The following is a 20,796-nucleotide window of genomic DNA, read 5'->3' on the forward strand; positions in this document are numbered from 1 at the left end:
TTGCAATTGCGTGATATAAAGTTGCAATTGCGAGATATAAAGTTGCAATTGTGAGATATAAAGTTGCAATTGTGAGATATAAAGTTGCAATTGTGTGATATAAAGTTGCAATTGCGTGATATAAAGTTGCAATTGCGTGATATAAAGTTGCACTTGCGTGATATAAAGTTGCAATTGCGTGATATAAAGTTGCAATTGTGTGATATAAAGTTGCAATTGCGTGATATAAAGTTGCAATTGTGTGATATAAAGTTGCACTTGCGTGATATAAAGTTGCAATTGTGAGATATAAAGTTGCAATTGTGTGATATAAAGTTGCAATTGCGTGATATAAAGTTGCAATTGTGTGATATAAAGTTGCACTTGCGTGATATAAAGTTGCAATTGCGTGATATAAAGTTGCAATTGCGTGATATAAAGTTGCACTTGCGTGATATAAAGTCAGAATTGCGAGATGTAAACTTGCAATTGTGAGATAAAGTCGCAATTATCCTTTTAAAATGCTTCCATAAACCTTTTGCTATTCATCTTATAATTGCAAAATGAAAAACATCAGCCAATTCACTGGTAGAACAATTAAAATGACAATGTTTGTCCCACTGTTAATGCAAAATCACGTAGGAATCCACAATAAAATGCAAAAAAAAAAAAAAAAGTGTAGTGTTTTCCAGCCTTTATGAGACTATTTTGACTGACTATTGTATAATGCTCTCGCTACTTCCACACAGTACGGTGGCCGCCTGCCAACAAACTCCCTTCAAATGCATGTTGCTTATTTAATTCCATAGTCAAAAAACACATTGCGTCCTTGTTCCTACTTTTATATCTTTATTTATTGTATTTGGATTTTGATTTGCACTTTTCTTAGACTATTTATGCATGTTCTGAATGTACTTTTGGGAGACGGGGGTGGGTAATCAACATAAAAAACTTTATTTTTTTTTATTTCTATCTCTGTATAATTAACATTCTGTAACTCAATAAAAATTTGATCACAAAAAGAAGAAACACATTGCACCCTGAAACTTGAAGTCACTGATTCACATTAAACACCGGACATCTCCACTATCAGCAGGTTTCTCTCGGCATGCTGGGAGACGCAAGAACCTCTAATCACAACTATTAAATATTCTGTCACTTTAAAAAAAAAGCTCAGCACTGCCAATACGAGCCAAACCGGCCCATTTGTTTCCTAATCATGTTAATTTGTGACTCACACACACACACACACACTCGTCTGCGCTGAAGGCTGTTCTGGGTCTCTGCGTCACGTTTCTCTCACAGTCGCCGCTCTAACTCTAAAAGGGACCAAAGGTGAGGCTTAAAAGCTGTGAAAGGATGGTTTAATAAACGAGCGGCGCTCAGAACGAGGAGCTCGGATCACATGACGGGCAGAACCGAGACCCGCGGGTTCAGCGTTCGGCTCTGATAACGACTTCACCTCCATTAGCAGGAGCAGCGGACACACACACACACACACACACACACACACACACACACACACACACCACTGGAAAAACTCAGACATAAGAATGTGGTATTATTTATATATTAGAAAATAATAATAGAAAAAAAATAATAAAATAATTGATTCACCTAGCTATCGCAAATTTTTTTTTTAACGATTCTAAAATCGTTTCGATGAAAAAGTTTTTTTTTAATTGCTTTATTTTTGTCCCAACAGAGGATGAAGTGTGTCGTTATCTATGAGTGTTGAGTGGCGTAATAGCCCGAGTGTTCGTGTGGAAGAGACGCGAGACTGAACGCACTGAAAGCCCTCGCGCTGCTCATATACTGAGAGAGAAGACTATAGAGCTGAACGAATAAACTTTAAAATACTGTGATCTCCATTCAAATACACAAGTGATCTTTCAATTCTTCTGTCTAGTAAACCTTTGACAAAATCATATCGCAACATTCAGATCTGTGTTGGCACTGACCCGTAGAGAGGGTAGGGCTGCTGGCCCTAATATATATATATATATATATAAATATAAGTGTGTGTGTGTGTGTGTGTGTGTGTTCACCTAATGCAGCTCTTGTGAGACAGACGGAGAGATGGACAACTGAGAAACTGAGGGAGAATGTCTGTAGAATGAGACACAATATGCCATAAATCCTCATTAGGCGACAAACAAGACACACACACACACACACTACCCCACCCCTAAACCTACCCATCACACACGTGCACACACACACACACACACACACACACACACACACACACTAACCCTACCCCTAACCCTACCCATCACACACACACACTAACCCGACCCTTAAACCTACCCATCACACACACACTAACCCTACCCATCACACACACACACACACACACTACCCTAGGGATGCAACGATACCATTTTTTCAGAACCGATCCGATCCGATCCCAAAAATTCTGAGTATCGGCCGATACCGATCCGTACCGATACCAGCGCAGTTTTTTTTTAATCAAGTAGAATTTCTATTACTCTGTGTTAAACTGATAAGAACTGAAAAAAAAGAAAAACACCAACAAAAAATATATGATCATAATCTGACATAAATGCTATTATAAACTAGATTAGTGGATAATTCAGCAATAAAATTTAGTCTAGAAAAATCACGAGTGCACAATTAATTGTATAAAATCTGAACATTTTGTGAAAAAAATGTTTAGTGGAGAACAAATTAGAGACAATAAGTGTAACACTAAATCTGGTAAAACTTTACACATTGCTCTTTGTATTGTTGTAAAATACATTCATGAAAAACAAGATAAAAATAGCAATTATTTTATATCCTACTATAAAATTGAGACATTTTTTAAATGTATAGCACAGCTGTTTAATAAGGTAGCAACATAATAGATAGGACAGGACAAGAACGGCTATTAATAATCTTTCATTTCGTCACTGTATTATGATATGAAAGGCTCCAATACATCGCGGCACAAAGCGCTTATGCGCATCCCGAGCGCAGAATGATGCTCTTGAAGCAACATGAATCACAGCGCGCAGCGCGTCGAGTCCGCATTGAAAAGTTTAAAGCACAAAGAAAATACATATTGATGCGTAGTGTATTATACAGTATCTATCTATGCAATAGTCTATTCAGCATTTTCTTTTAAATTTCAGTTACTGTGCGCGTGAAGAACAAATAGTACCTGACTTTACTCCAGTGTTGTGATCTAACAGACACCCGGTAGAAAGTAACATGATTAAGGTACAGCAATAAAGTCCAGCAAGATAAAGTTGTTTTATGTGAAACCATAGACCTTTATCTACAGATCAAGTATAATAATAGTAACATTGAATCATCTTGGAGAGAGTTTCATCGTGTGTTCTGTCATAACCGGACGCGACGCGCTGTTTGAGTGCTGAATGAAGAATGATTGACAGCCGCAGCTGAGGGAAACGTTTACGTGATCTTGAATTTAACACTTAAATATTAATTTATATCTCACATTATACTATATAATGGCTTCAGAACACTTAAAATATTGTGCACGAAAACTTATGGTGCTTTATAATGTTTGTGGGGCTTAACAATAACACTGAATAGTATACGTACAATATCGGATTTGGATCGGCCTTGTCTGACCGATACCCGATCCGCCAAAAATGGCAGTATCGGAGCCGATTCCGATACTGAGTATCGGATCGGTGCATCCCTACACTACCCCACCCCTAAACCTACCCATCACACACGTGCACACACACACACACACACACACTAACCCTACCCCTAACCCTACCCATCACACACACACACTAACCCGACCCCTAAACCTACCCATCACACACACTAACCCTACCCATCACACACACACACACACTAACCCTACCCCTAAACCTACCCATCACACACACACACACACACACTAACCCTACCCCTAAACCTACCCATCACACACACACACACACACACACACACACACACACACACACACACACACACACACACACACACACACACACACACACACACACACACACACACACACACACACACACACACACACCCTACCCCTAAACCTACCCATCACACACACACACACACACACACTAACCTGACCCCTAAACATACCCATCACACACACACACACACACACACACTAACCTGACCCCTAAACATACCCATCACAGAACATTTTCAGCATTTTAACATTTTCTAAATAACTAGTTTAGTGACTTATAAGCTGTTTTCCTCATGGGGACCAAAACATGTCCCCATAGCGTCATAATTTACTGCTATTACTATCCTTGTTGGGACATTTTGGTCCTTATAATGTACACACACACACACACCAGTGGCAGACAATATTGACTGAACAGTATTTACATTTATGTATTTAAAGACAACGCTCATCAAGTGAATATTGAGAGTTATTAATGTATCCCAGAGTCTCCGGCCGGAGACAAAAAACACAAACAACAAGGAAAACTGAGCAGATGTTTCTCTGTCATTGCTCAGGAGAACTAAAGCAGATCTCAGCTGTGTTTCATTCACATTTGTCCCAGAAGTTTCAGCAGAGACAAAAAAACATATAAAAAAAAATAGACAGTAAAAATGTATATTGACTTGACTGCAGACTTCGGTATCTTGGAAAATTAGAGCACAGTTTGAGACATTATTAGATTGTTTCTGAAACTTTTGAGCTGCTCTGTCTTTTCTGAAATATGAGAATGGATTAAGCAAAAGATTCGATTTGCTCTGTTTATTCTCATTGCAGTCTGGAAGAATCAATTGCAACATTAAATAAATCTCATTTGTGATTTGCCTTTCCGACATGCTGTAAAACACTCAGAGAACAGGAGAAAGAGCAACATCACAGGAGAACAGCCGTCGGGATAAAACTCCCTCAGATGATCGACAGCAAACTCAAGCCAAACGTCTGGAAGATGACATCGTGTGCGTTAGTAAATGCCATTAAAGTCCATTAAAGACAAACAGGATGACCTGCAACATTTGCGTATAAACAGAACACAGTTACTGCATCCCACAATGCAATGCATCCAGACTTTCCATTTCCAGTGCAATAAATGAAACGCAAAATGCACTTCCAAACTGCAAAGTGTCACGCTTTTATATATAAAACTAGCAAAACAGCACAAAAGCAAGACGGGAACAATTAATACTCACCCAATCGGCCACATTAATCATGCAATGCTCAATGAGAGATGCTGGCGAATGCTAATATATATCATATATATGTATCTATCTGTCAGTATTTCCATTGTATTCCATCTCAATCTCCAAAAATATGAGGCCAATGGCACAAACATCACTCTCAAGCCTCAGGAAAATTACATCATAACACTGACTGATATTTTTTTTTAAAGGCAAGAGAGATGGGCTGTACATTCATAAGCAGGAACTAATCGGCACAACTATCATTTATTGAAACATGAACTGACACACTGGAAATAAACAGACACATTCAGAAAGAGGGTGAAGGAAATACCTGTCAAAATAAAAGACTCTTAAGATTAAGATGAAACTTCCAGCTTCAATTGTCTTTTAAACATTTAAAAAAATGACACGGGAGCTCTTATTAATGTTTGATTGTAGTGATTTTAACAGGCCTAAGTCATTTCCAAACATTTCTGATCCTGATGTTCTGACTGGGAACACCTTCCATTAAGAAGAATAAGAAGAATGGCATCTACGCTAATTTTAGTGTCTTTGTTTATCCCGGGGTTTTCCCGCAGCCAGCCGGATCCGGGCCGAATCCAGATCTGATGAAGGACCTTCGCCTGGACCGATGACAACGCAGTGCTGAAGTGCCAACTAGTCTCTCCCTATGGAGGATCCCTTTACCCCTCTACAGATAAAGCGTCGTCAGGATCATTTCGGTTTCGCGCATCTACCCCGAAGTGACAAAATTCTGTATACAAGGCCAGACAAGTAGTTTGTTTAGGCTTGGTCTGTAGGGAATTACAAACCTGCGAAAATATATTCAAATGCGCATACCAATATAATTAATTCCTAATGCGCATGTGAACGCCATCAGCATTTCTTACAGGTTCGCGTTTAAAGTCTGTGTAGAGGGAATGGTGTCGTCTTAGCGGCCCCTAAGTTAATAACTAATGATTGTTGCGACGGAAGCGAATCAATCAAAAATAACTTTAGATGGAAATAACTTAACTCTGCTATAAAGCCAAAACAATCTCTGTTACCTTAAATTATACGCTTATCTCTGTAAAGCTGCTTTGAAACAATCTACATTGTTAAAAGCGCTATATAAATGAAGATGACTTGACTTGATCCATTTTGAAGATAATAAACGTTTATATATCCAGATATTTTGTTTGGTACAGAAGTTTAGCAGTGAGAAGTCATTTTGTGGCAAGTTCGTTCTTTTTCAATTAACTTAAACTTTAAATTGAAGTGTTACATTTACTGTATTTCTGTTAACTTTCCAGGTTTCTATATTATACAAAAGGGTTTGAAAATGTTGGAACTGCATATTTGGTACTTACATGTTTTCTAGTTTTTATTTTACTGATCCTGAAATGTCTTAATCTTGACAACATTTTAGCATTTGTCGTTTCCTTCTTATCTTATATTCCCCTTTCATGTGTAAACCGTTGATGACATTTCGAGAGCCGTTTATTTGACTGATATTTACAAGCGTAAGGTCACTGACCTGCTTCCCCGCTGACCTGAGAATTAATTAAAAAGAGGAAAACAGAAGATTTTTCTCTCTCCAGCAGTGTGTGTGTGTGTGTGTGTGTGTGTGTACTCTCTGGACAAACTGACGGTCACGGGAGGATAAAAGAACAGCGTGACCTCTGAGCGCGATCGCTAATGTGTTCGGTCTGATACGAGACTCCAGCAGAGATGAAACACACACACACACACACACACACACACACACACACACACACACACACACACACACACACACACACACACACACACACACACACACACACACACACACACACACACACACACACACACACACACACACACGATCACCATCCTGAATCCTGAAGTCAATTCTTCCCAGCGAACAAAAATCTGCCCAGCGAACAAAGAAAGTCTTGCCAACGTTCCCATTTAGTTTTGAAAAGTTCAAAGCATGTTTTCAAAACGTTATGCCAACATAAAGCGAACATTACAGGAATGTTTCTGAAAAATGTCGGACAAACATTGAACTGAAACATTTCAGGAAAAACTTGTTTTATGTTCGGTTCTGTCGACTTTTATTTTGATACGCTGTTCTCAGTTCTTTTTCCATTTGTTCCCGTTTCTTCTCTCTGTTTAGTTTCGCTTTCCTTAGTTACGGATTATGTCTTCCTTCATTTCCCATTGTGTTCACCTTTACTTTCCTTTGTTCTACTCCTGTATTTATGGTCACCGTGATTTTGCCAAGTAAGACATGTTCCTGGATCAACATATTTTGTTGATCCTGGAATCACATTCCTGTCCCAAAATTTAGTCCTTACCCTATCCCTATCCCTACCTATAACTTTTCCCTAAAATCAGAGGGAAATGATCGGTGAATAACCGATGTTGAAGCACCTCACCTAAGCCTAAACTTGACATAAACTTGTCCCTCAAATCTGATTGGTTGATTGGAAAGTTGTTCCAGGATCAACAAAGAGGTTACTTGGTGAAATCACGTTCACCCTGTGTTTATCGCCCTGTGTCTCAGTTGTTTTTGGTCAGTGTATCTTTGACTATTTTGGATTTACTAGCACTGTTTAAACCGGACCCGTCAAAGACAACATTAACCCTTTAGAACCGGCCGTGTCGTCGCCGACACATTCCAGCAAGCAAATTGCCCCTGACAGTCGACAACATGTGCTTTTCAGGCTTATATACGGCTTATTACGGTAATTTCATGCTTTCCGTCTGCAAATGACAGCAGCGCGGGAAGGAAGGATTTGAACAGAGCGATACGAAGCGAGTGTTTTGGATTGCATAAAATAATAAAAGAAACGAACAAATACATGGCGAAAGAAGTGTTAGACAGCAGAAGAGGGGATTGGGATGATTTTAAATGAAACTTGGGAAGCGGATGGCCGTTACTCTTTCACGTATCTAAGCATGTGGTGTGTGTGTGTGTGTGTGTGCGCGTGTATGAAAAAAAGTGTCCTAAATGAAAACTGTGCAACCCAATGTCACAAAAAAGACTTGTATATTATAGTTCATTTTTCAACTTTAAAGTGTTAGTTTCTTTCGTTCATGTTTTTTTTCTAAATAAAAATCAGTAAATTTATTCTCGTTCTTTTATTTTTGTCTATTTAAATTCTGTTTACAAACTCACCACACACAATAATGGTCAATAACTGTAATTTGTTGAAAGCTAATCTTTTTCTGAAAAAGATGACACCTTGCACATTAAGATAGCACATTGTTTTAGAATTTTACAGTCAAAAAAATCTAATAATGTGAAAAGCACCTATTTTAGCTTCAGGTTCTAAAGGGTTAAGTGACTGAACGCTTATGGTGCGATGATGAAGAACTATTCGTTGACGTCATATGCAAATACATCTGCATGAGTGACATCACAGATCCCGCAATATCAAAACGAGCTGTTTTTGGAGCTTGATTAAACGGTCACATCTTTCTCTCCCGTAGATCAGAGCATGGTAAATCCCCGAGAGATTCATCAGGACTGATGATCGATCTCTAGAGCAGAGACACGAGTCTGTCTGTCCCTTCTCTTCCCGTCACACTGGCTTTCTCCCTGCAGGTTTGAACAGTGATCGCTCTCCTGGGAAGAGCAGAACCTCGGGAATACAGCAGCGAAACATCCAGCCTATTCATAATACATCTGTCGAACGCACAGGAGGGAAGCGGAGAGAGAGAGACGCTACAGCTCGTCCACATCGAGACACAAAGCACAGTCTCACTTCTCTGCTCAAATCTCATTTTTTGGTGAGGCTGCATCAACGAAGATCATAGTATCAAGATATGTATTTATATGAAATATTAAGGATTAAATCCATGCGTTTGCATTAATGTTCTTCTACCGTCACTGTTCAAAGCATTCATAATGTACATTAAAGTACCACATTTGTTCTAGTTCCAGGAGCGTTTCACTCGGAGATACGACACAATATGAAAGAAAAGACCAGCACAACTTCCCTTTCATGCCGCCTTTTATACTTTAAATAGATATATGCACCTTTCTGTGTAATAGTTACACCTTTTACACATTTGCACACAATTATTATGTTTAATTGCCTTCATATTGAAATGGCATTGTCAAAATCTGAATCAATGTGATTTCTGCTGTTCACATTCAAAAAGCAAATTAGACGAGCTTCTTTAAATTCTTATGTTCAAAAGTCAGATATTGCCCTAAAAAATAAATAAAAAAACCTCATTAAATGAACATGAAGTAATCAGACGGAACCAGGAACAGTCTGGCAGCGTTTCACTCGGAGATACGACACAATATAGAAGAAAAAACTAACACAACTTCCCTTTCCTGACAACTTTTATATTTTAAATAAATATATGCACCTTTCTGTGTAACACTTTACACATTAGCACACAATTATTATGTTTAATTGTCTTCATATTCAAATGGCACTGTCAAAATCTGAATCAATGTGATTTCTGCTGTTCACATCCAAAAAGCAAATCCGATCTGTGAACGCAGCCAAAGAAACTGAGACGAGCTTCTTTAAACTCTTATGTTCAAAAGTCAGATGTTGCCCTCGAAAAACCTCATTAATGAACATGAAGGAATCAGACGAAACCAGGAACGGTCTGTCAGCCAATCAGCTGCGAGCAGCACCAGAGCTTTGTTGGCATTATTATTGATAGTTTGATTATGAGTGGAGGAGAAAGAGCGAGACCCGGCTGAGAGAGAGAGAGAAATAATCAGGCTCTTACCCCGGGTAGAGTCTTTTGTTCATGGAGAGCGCTCTGGGCCTTCAGCGCCGAGTCTCTGGCACAGTACGTTAGAAAGGCACATCCTGAAACACACACACACACACACACACACACAGCGGAGTTACTGAGTGATCAGACTCAGTCTGCACAGGCAAACATCACACACATTTGACAGCAATACACATCACTCACAAATAAGGTTGGGTATCATTTTAATTTTAACGATTTCAATTCTTAATTTTGATTCCAATAAGGTAAAAAAAAAAAAAAAAAGCTTAGATATCATTCACATTTAGTCTTATTGCAAAACATTTAATTGTAGCTGAATATCATGAACAGAAATCAACAGGCTGAAGAACACTATACCTGTGGTTTAAAATACCAAGAAAAACAACAAGCCTAACTAATATAGCCTAAATGTCAAGCTTTATTAAAGACAAGTAAACACTCAGTAATTAAAAAACAACAAATAAAAACTTAGCAATCGCAACAAATAGACACAACTGAGCAAAGATACGATTGAAATAAACAGTGTTTTAAGATTTTCAGGTTTAGAAACTGTAATCAAATGTAAAATAACACTGCACTTTATTAATAAAATATACATTACAAATATAGTGACAAAAGTTATTCAGTCAAGAATAAGTGAATTTTCTCTTTGTTGATTAGTGTTATTATAGAGACGGCAGGAATATTAGTGTTATTATAGAGACGGCAGGAATATTAGAGTTATTAAAGAGACGGCAGGAATATTAGAGTTATTATAGAGACGGCAGGAATATTAGAGTTATTAAAGAGACGGCAGGAATATTAGTGTTATTATAGAGACCGGAAAGAATATTAGGCTGCTGTCCCTTTAAGAGCTGCACTGATCTAATACACTGATACACACGTGCAGAACTGAGTCGTCTCGCACTTTAATAGCTTTAAAGACACATTCAAATGCTCACAATCAAGAGGAATCAAAACTTTTATTTTATCACAAGTATCCGATTCCCGACCTCAGGTATTCAATTCCAGAATTGGAATCAATTTTCGATTCCCAACTCTACTCACAAATGACAGCAATATTCAAAAATCACATTGGCAATGTCAATTTATATGTAAAGTACAACTGAAAACAACAAAGTCTGCAAGTACAAGTTAAAAAAAATAATTAAAAAAATCATACAGAGAGACATGTCTGGCAATCATGCAAACGACAGCAATATTCAAAATCACATTAATTGGACAAATAGCAGAAAAAACCCACATATGCATTTTCAGACGGCGCCGCTGCAGATTAATCCAACATGCTTAAACATCAAAAGCAAATGTGTTTTTTGCCCCATGTGTGGCAGCGGTGACCCTCGGAGAGGCATTTCTGCAGCGGCGAGCAGAATCACTCATCACACACACACACACACACATCGGTCAAACCCAGGACTTTATGCTGGATGTCAAGAGACTTTAATAACTCAACAGGCTCTCCTTCACAGCTCAAGTATATTAGTCTAAACATCTCTCGAGTAACGACTGTTATGCGCTGGAAACCCAGACGCAGTGATCGAGACACAGGCTTGCTTGTTTTGCATGCATGATTATAGGGTTAGCTTTATTTCATTTGCTTTTTAGTATTGCTTTGTCTGCTGTCCGTGACCCATCAGAACAGACACGAGGCACATTCTCGCCACTGAGGGTTTAACGGGTAAGGCCTGTCACGATAACAAATTTTGCTGGACGATAAATTGTCCAAGAAATTATTGCGATAAACGATAATATTGTCGTTCTGAGACCATTTTCATCTAATATAATGATAATGGCATAATAAATGCAGGTACACCTTTTCAAAAATCTATAAACTTTTATTTCTAAAGAATATTAAACATTGAAAACGGAAAACATTTTAAATATCCACAAAAAATTAACAAAACAACCAAAAACAATAAAAGCAATGGACTCTCAGTGTCTGTTAACAAAATAAATGTCTGTTAATAAATAAAATGGATGTAAACAAAATTGCACTTCAAAAAATATTAAACATTAGGCATAAATAGTGATACATTCCATAACAGGCAAAACTGCCAGTTAGGACCTTTGTAAACCAATTAAAAAAAGCCTCAACAGGCCATATCACACCATTCTGCACTGTCCTCCTGTTACTTTGTCGACTAAACAAACTCCCGAGTGATTGTGTACTGTCGGGAAGACGGAGACGCACTTTATTGCGTGTATATGCTACACACTGAAAATACTTGGTTGGGATTAGGGGCGAGCAGTGCGTGCGTATTACACGCCATAAAGTGCGTATCATATGCACGCAAAAACTATTTTGGGCGTATAAATGGCACGAGAAATAACATTCACGGTATAGATAAGCATTTTCATGAGATCGGGCTCGCTGTCGCGTTTGGCTTTGAAACCAATTCCATCTTTTTCTTTTTTTTCCCCCTCCAACTCACAACTAGCGTCTTCTCTCTCTCCCGGCAGTCGCCGCAAGCAGTTCCGCCGGCGCTTTCCCACACAAAGACCATGTGACTGACAGGAGCCGCGGCGCCGCCTCCCCACACAAAGACCATGTGACTGACAAGAGGGTTCACTCCTCCTATAGGCTAAGGAACCGAGAGTGGTCATCCAGTCTATTTGGTAGAGAGAGAGAGAGAGAGAGACGAGGAAATCAAACAAGCATGCAAATGGAATTATCGCGGCCGAAAAATTATCGAGCTCATTTTTTTTATCGTGCGATTAATTGATTTATTGACTATCGCGACAGGCCTAGTAACGGGTCGTAGTTGATCCGTAAGGATGCTACTTGATTTGCGGATTACTTGCAAAACCATCATAGAATGAAAGTTTTGACTGTTAAAAATGTTTTATCTGTCATTAGCCGTGTTTCCATTACCCTTCAAATTGCGCAAATTGAAATTGCGAATTGAAAATACGCCCAATGGAAACACGTAATTTTCGCAAAAACTCCCATTTATCGCAAACAAGTTTTTCCGCTCACATGAGGGGGTTTTTCAGGCAATTCAAAAAAGAAATATTTCGCAAAACTGCAATGGAAACAGTTTTTGCGCATTTACAGGTCAGCTGACGTAGATGATGAGGTGTGTTTGGACAGAATACGAGACAGAGTTCTTTATTAAACTCATAAAAGACAAAAGAATTACAGGAATAATGGATTCTAAACCTCAAATAAATGCCACAATCAAGACCTCTGAGCAGATCTGAGGGAGAAACACCCAGAAACTCCTCATAGGCCTATGTGCTTTACTAGTGTCTCTTTTTAACATTATGCGTATCATCACACGTGTGTGACAGTCGTGTGTACAGTCTATTCTCTACCTGTGTCAACCTAAAATGTTGACTTTACGTAACTTTTTGAAGTATTATAATGATTCAGTACAGCAAACCATCGCGATATTTAGACAATTTTGATATATTGTGCAGCCCAATTAAAATGTTTATTTGTATATTTTGTCATGTTGAGATCTCTAACAGCAGCGCCTCCTTCATGACCTGAGCATCTCACACACACACACACACACACACACACACACACACAGACACACACACAGACACACACACAGACACACACACAGACACACACACACACACACACACACACACAGACAGACAGTAAAACTCCAACACAAGCTAAATGCAATCTGACGGACGATGATGAAGTGCTGATACAGGAGTCCAGCGGCAGCGGTTCAAGTGAAACAACATTATGTAAGTCATCAAAACACACGTCTCACCGCAAACCCATCACACACACGACATTCACATCTCTCCAGGTCCTTCAGTGTGTGTGTGAGACACATGATGAATCACACTTAAATGTCATTACTCAACAATAAGAGTCATCTATTGCCAAAACGAGCTTGTTTGGATTGAATTGCTCACCCGAACTCTTGCTTTCAGATTTATGCAATTACATTCAGAGTCAGAGTTTAAGTGTAACTATATAATATTTTATTATATTTACAGCAAATTTCTAAAGGCCTCAAAATGATCAAAACTTTCCTGTCGCACTTCATCTCCTGATCGATCTCCTGATAGTTTTCTCTTTTTTATCCAGTAAAAGTATTTCAGTGTAACTGTACAAACGTCCTTCAGCTCGAGCTTCTTTAAATCTGCACTGAGTTTTAATCAAGCAAACATAAGAATAACTTTGATATTGTTGGTAATGCTTCATCTGGACTGAATTGGGTTTACTTGATTATCCAGACATTATTTATTAGAAAAATCATGAGTATGAAATATGATCATCAGGCTTTTGAGGAAGGTTTATTTGTTCATCTCTCAATCATCATTGTATTGCATTATCTGTTCTAGAAGAGCTTTGATCATAAAACTAAGCATTTAAATAGCATGGCAGATATAGATATTTATATGCATTGAATGTAAGTATCTGCTTTACTGTTATAAAGATCTCGCTGATTTACATTTAGATCACTTTTATTTCCTCACAATTCTGACTTTTTTTCTAAATATTCTGACTTTTTTTCTCACAATTCACATTTGTTCTCACAATTCTGACTTTTTCCTCACAATTCTGCAAAAAACTAGTGGTTTCATCATAAAATTGAGCATTTAAATATAATTTTACTAACACATTATTGGCAGATATAGATATTTATATGCATTTTATGTAAGTATCTGCTATACTGTTATAAAGATCTCGCTGATTTACATTTACATCATTTTTTTTCCTCACAATTCTGACTTTTTTTTTGCAATTCTGACTTTTTTCTAAATATTCTGACTTTTTTTCTCACAATTGACATTTGTTCTCACATTTCTGACTTTTTTTCTCACAATTCTGATTTTTTTTCCTCACAATTCTGCAAAAAAACTAGTGGTTTCATCATAAAACTGAGCATTTAAATATCATTTTACTAAGACATTATTGGCAGATATTGATATTTATATGCATTTCATGCAAGTATCTGCTATACTGTTATAAAGATCTCATTTATTTATATTATAAGCATCCGAATTTCATCAATTTTTGTCCATATAAATATCAGCATCTGCACCAAATTGCAAAGAGCTGTTTTTATTCTCACTATATCATATTACATGGGCCACAAAAGCTTGAATCAAATATGAAACTCAACAAAAAACTCATACGCACACTTCAACGGAGTAAACTGCTCCATATGATTACGTTTAACTGTTCATCAGCGGTCATAGAGTCAGGATTGAGTGAAGGCGTCTGAGCTCACGGTGTTCTGCTGTTGTGCAGAAGTGAATGTTCTCAGCATCTCATCTATCTGGCGTCAGACCTGAAGACTTCCCCCCCGCAGGCCAAAACCACTCACAGCCCAAACCGGCACACGGACCGACGCTGGGAAGGTGTGTGTGTGTGTGTGTGTGAAGGGCACGCATGCCAACGGCTGGACAAACCAAATCAACAAATCCTGCAGGAACCAATCAGAATGAGCTGCCTGTGGTTCTTTAAAGAGTTATTAATCTCCATCATTAAGTGTGTAATGTTGCTGTTTAATCATGAAGAAGCTCCAGTTCTTCTCTATATCAGTGTCAGTGTTCCTGAACTCCTGAAAGTCTTGAGTTTCTTCCGGGAACGAACACGTCACAATATTCCTCATTATAATAATTAATGCGCAGAATAAAGGGGCGGGGCCTGGTTGAGTTAGTTAGTAGTGTGTTAAACTGGCGGTTATGGAAAGGGGCGGGACATTTCCCAACACACTCGAAGCGCTCGACCAATCACAACACACTGCTCCAGCCGACCAATCAGAGCACAGTGTGCTTTTCAGAAGGAGGGGCTTCATAGAGACAGGAAGTAAACTGGAGTGTGTTTCCCAAAAACATCATTAGCCAACTACAGTCTGTCGTTATCAGCAGTTTAACGAGTCGGTGTTTCCCGAAACCGTCGCTCTAACGAACATTCGCAAACAGCATCGGAGAGTTGTGTGTGTTTGAGCGACAGATCTCGAGCTGCGGTTTGAAGAAGAGCTTCTAGTTTTCATGACATGTGGACTCAATAAATCCTGATCTTGAGTCAAATAATCAAGCGGACTTTCAGTACAACCTGTTTCATCTAGAACACATACAAATGTCATTTACGTCTTTTAGTTTGTCAAGAGATTTAAAGTGTAGTTTCTGAAGTGTGCGTGTGTGAACGAGCTCTAGTGTGTGAGATCGAGTCTATGAGTGAATCTGGAAATAAAGCGAAATAACTGAGAAAATGAGAAATATTCCTCAGATGCATGTCTGTAATTTATAGTAAAACATCTCGCATTAATTTGATCTCAAACAGATTCATTAACAGTAGTTATTACTCCAACATCTGTGTGACATCATTAACCAGTGTGGTTGAACGACCAATTTGCGGTTTCGGGAAACAGTCGAGACTATAGTTGATTTCTTCATTGTAATAGTGAAGCAGCGAGTTACGAGTTACGGGAAACACACTCCAGAGCGTTACTGACAGACTGGGAAGAGAGGAGCCGCAACAATGGAGAATATGAGGAGAATAATCAACATTACAGCAGGAAAACCTGTTCTAGTAGAGCCTGAGACAACAAGACTTGAAATGTAAAAGGGCGTAATAGTTCCTCTTTGGTCAAGGACACTAAACTGATGCGCTGACGGCCGTGTGTGTGTGTGTGTGTGTGTGTGTGTGTCTCGGTCGTCCCCGTGACTCGAGGCTATTAATGTAAACTAACAGCTTTAATGTTACACGTCTGATCCACTGGGAACCATCAGCACAAAACCTGTGATTACAGCGAGAGAGAGAGAGAGAGAGAGTCTGTGTTTGTGACAGAGAGAGAGAGAGAGTGTGTGTGTGTGTGTGTGTGTGTGTATGTGTGAGAGAGAGAGAGAGAGTTTATGAAGGACTAAATAAGAACCTAATGGAAATATTTTGGCCTCAGCTCAAGTAGATTATAAAATGTCTTTATAATGTTGATGCTCTTGAACTGAACAACAAAGCACACGCTGCCTTATGAAAGATATGAGCGAGCACAAAGAGCGAAGCACAAAGCATCTGGAAAATGTGTGTGAGTTACTGTTAGTAATGCAAAACAAGCACAATGACATGAGCCGTGTTATTTAATACAGACAGGGTTTATGCTCTTAAAATAACTACAGATTATTAAGTGAATGCATTCAAAATTAAATAAAACTTCAATACTTTTTTTAAAATAAATTAATCAGTTCATCATAGCAACCCTATTTTTATTTCTTCATTCATGAGTTTCATTCTGTCCGTGTTTACTTTAGTTCAGAGGGAAAAGATTACGCAAAGACAACACAACAGGCGACTGAGAAGTTTCCGCATGCGAAAGCCATGCTTTATGAGTGTGTGTGTGTGTGTGTGTGTGTGTGTGTGTGTGTGTGTGTGTGTGTGTGTCCACTGATGCTGCTCTGATCCACACACACACACACACACACACACACACACACACACACACTTCACTCCACTCTTAAAAATAAAGCTTTCTACATTATCATCATTCCTGGACTACTTTTTTATTTAAATAAAATAAAAATAAAAATAAAATCTCTGGATATTTCATTGATAGTTCTAGTTCGGCTGTAAACGCAATTTTGTTTCCAGCTGGAACCTTTATTTTTAGGAGTGAGAGTTCTTTGAAGTTCCAGCGGTTTAATATTATATATTAATATTATTTATTATATTATATTTAATATAAATTAAAAAAAAGGTCAATGAGATTTATTTTCTCACAATTCTGACTTTTTTCTAGCAATTCTGTTTTTTGTTGTTGTTGTTTTTTGCAATTCTGACTTTTTTTTCTTGTAATTCTGACTTTTTTCTTTTTTATTCTGTGGCGGAAACAAGCTTCCATAGTTTTATGATCATCTATGATCCCAGCTGACAAGAACATGTTCTAATAACATTTTAAAAAGGTTTTTTCTTGTTTACGCGAAGGCTAGGGGAACATTACGGGAATGCTCCAGGTGATAATTTTACAAACATTATAGGAATGTAACTTGTTGAAAGTTTGATAAGAAGTAGTAAGTAGTTAGATGAACGTCCAACTAAAAAAAAAAAAACGTTTCACTGAGAACGTTCTGGACCCTTTTCACATTTCCGGTTTCTCAGAAGGGAAGTCGTCATAGTTGGGTAAACTTCTATTGCTGAATGAGAGACTAATATATATATATATATATATATATATATATATATATATATATATATATATATATATATATATATTGTCTTCCCATTTGCTCAAATAGCAAAAAACACAATAATGTTTTCCCAACTTTCAAAACGAGTAAAAAAACAATAGAGAGAGCTTGATAACAGCAGTCAGAAGAGAGAAAAGACGTTAGTCGCTGTATTAGAAACACCCTCACGGTCACATCAGCTTTTTTATTTTATTTTTGTAATTTGAAGCAAATGTAATATAATTCTAAGTAAAGTTTTATACATTTACATACATTTAAAAAAAAAGAAAATATTAAAAACTTTCAATACGATGCTGATGACTGTTAAAACCGTTAAACCGTCATCCCAGTCTGTGGGAAAAGGTCCGTTAACTTTGAATGAAGATTATATGAACGTTACTGGAAGAACGTTTGTTCATAACTTTGAGAGAACCCTGTCAGAACGTTCCGAGACACAGAGAGAGAGAGAGAGACCGAAAGAAAGATAAAGTCCGACCTTTATGCATCCCGGTGAACCGGTCCTTGAGCACCGTGAGCTCGTAGATCTTGCCGAACTCCTCGAACAGCGGCTTGAGGTCCTTCTCCTCCAGGTTCCGCGGGATCTGGCCGATGAAGAGCTTGATGGCGTCGTGATCTTTCATGGGAATCGCGCTGTTGAGTCCGTTGATTCTGCCGGTGCTGAAGCCATTCTCCGCCGTGACCGAGGCCATCTTTCTCCCTCCCGCGCGCTGTGTCTCCCGCTCTCTACCATTCACTCCTCTCTCTCTCTCTTCTTTCTCTTTCTCTCCGTCTATCACAGTTGTACACTCCTCTCTTGGCTTGATGTATCTCACCTCGTTTTCTCCTCAGGATTCCTTCACTTTCTCCATCTGTCTCGCTCTCCGTGTGTCAGCTGCCACTCTGACTCGTGACGTCAGCTCGCGCCTTTTGAACAGACCCGCGGTTCATTTGCATAATCAGCGCGGGCCAGCCAATCACAGGGCGGCGTGAGTGTAGGCGCTCGTGCGGGGCGGGGCGAGAGGTCAAACATTTGTACGGCGTTTAGAAGGGTTTTTAGAGCTCGAATTTGCATAAAAGCAACACGTTGTGACGCTGCTTAGCAGCTTTAACCCTTTAACTGGCATCACTAAAATAGCTACAATTTAATCATTCGTACTGAAATGTTCAATATCTAAAATAAAAATGCCTGAACAAATAGTTACTGCTATTTTCTATCACGTTAAGGATAAAAATAACACATCTGCATGTTTCAGCTCATATAATTGGTTTTATTTGACATTTTACACGTTGTATGCATTGCTCATTTACAGTATAGTACAGGTTGATAAAAATAATTCATACTTGGCAACATACATTTTGTATTACAAAAAAGGATACTTTGATATTATCATGGTATTTTTCAAGTTAATTTGCTGATTTTGAAACAATCAGTATTGTAAAAAAAAAAATTGCAAAAAAACACCCCTTTCTAGACTCACTGTTCCTCTACATCTAAAATCTCTGTATATGCAAGTATACATAAAAATACTTTCTGTTATTAAATAATTCAATGTAATCAATTTGTATTGCTTGACTTTTAAAGATGAACCCAATCCAATACATGACTGGCATCATTACATTAGAGATTGCGGCGTGTCGCTGTCCGTGGTGCTGAACTCTGTGCGCGCGATGTGCCATTAATCAGCTCTGATTTGACTGTCCAAACTTTAATTTTGCACGTAACGTAATGAGACGATGATGTCACTATCTGATTTATCTACATCAATTACAGCACGACATCAAGAGAACGAAGAGTAACTGTCACTATGAATGGGAAGCAAAGAAAGAAAAGCTGCTTGAAATCCCATCTGACTGTTCAGACTGGAGAATGCAATTACACTGCAGCGTGTCGCTGTCCGCGGTGCTGAACCCGGTGTTAATCAGCACTACTCGACATTACACATCCTCATATTCTGACACTTGTGTGCTTGCTGTTCAACAGATGCTTCTCACTGATTATTTCATTTTCTTTCAGTCCTAGATCACCTCAGGGAAGAGGAAAATCTCCCGTTTCTTTTGCACGTCATTTATAAACGTATCCTGGCGTGTTTTATGAGCAGGGCTGGAGTGAAGCGTGGCGGGTCTCCTTGTCAACAGCTTTCATTTGCATAAAGGCACGGCTAATTTGGCCCCCATGCATGTCGTTTATTGGGCTTGTGATGTTTTGTTGTTGTTGTATCGTTCCTCAGCTGGAAGAAGCAGCACAGCTGTGATCAGCACATCTCAGACGCAGGGGCTGAATGCTGGATGTCATTATGTTGGCAGGCGAGGACAGGAGAGGCTGTAAGAGGAAGATTTTCAGGGTTTCTTCAATCACGCCGATGTAGAGACAGACAGACACCTGTTCGACAGGAGAGAGAGAGAGAGAGAGGGAGAGAGGGAGAGAGAGAGAGAGAGAGAGGGAGGGAGAGAGAGAGAGAGAGAGGGAGAGAGAGGGAGAGAGGGAGAGAGAAATGAGAGCGAGAGAGAGGGAGAGAGAGAGAGAGAGAGAGAGAGGGAGAGAGAGAAGGAAGGAGAGAGAGAGAGAGAGAGAGGGAGAGAGAGGGAGAGAGAAATGAGAGCGAGAGAGAGGGAGAGAAACGAGAGAGAGAGAGAGAGAGAGGGAGAGAGAGAGAGAGAGAGAAACGAGAGAGAGAGAGGGAGAGAGAGAGAGAGAGAGAAACGAGAGAGAGAGAGGGAGAGAGAGAGAGAGAAACGAGAGAGAGAGAGGGAGAAACGAGAGAGAGAGAGGGAAACGAGAGAGAGAGAGGGAGAGAGAGAGAGAGAGAG

At 38.9% G+C, this 20,796-nt stretch overlaps 1 protein-coding gene across 4 annotated transcripts in view; it reads right to left on the reverse strand.

Moving 5' to 3' along the window:
- celf6 (CUGBP Elav-like family member 6) overlaps positions 1-18,901 on the reverse strand; it is a 131,417-nt gene extending 112,516 nt beyond the window's left edge. For all 4 annotated transcript variants that reach the window (XM_079873867.1, XM_079873866.1, XM_079873865.1 and 1 more), the window contains exons 1-2: positions 18,485-18,901; positions 9,841-9,923 (exon numbers count right to left, since the gene is read on the reverse strand). In XM_079873867.1, the coding sequence (XP_079729993.1) occupies positions 9,841-9,923; positions 18,485-18,698 (297 nt within the window). In that variant the 5' untranslated portion in view covers positions 18,699-18,901. The remainder of the gene's footprint in view (positions 1-9,840; positions 9,924-18,484) is intronic.
- Positions 18,902-20,796: the final 1,895 nt, after the last annotated feature.

The sequence above is a fragment of the Squalius cephalus genome, assembly GCF_949319135.1.
Source record: "Squalius cephalus genome assembly, chromosome: 6".
Taxonomy (NCBI): domain Eukaryota; kingdom Metazoa; phylum Chordata; class Actinopteri; order Cypriniformes; family Leuciscidae; genus Squalius; species Squalius cephalus.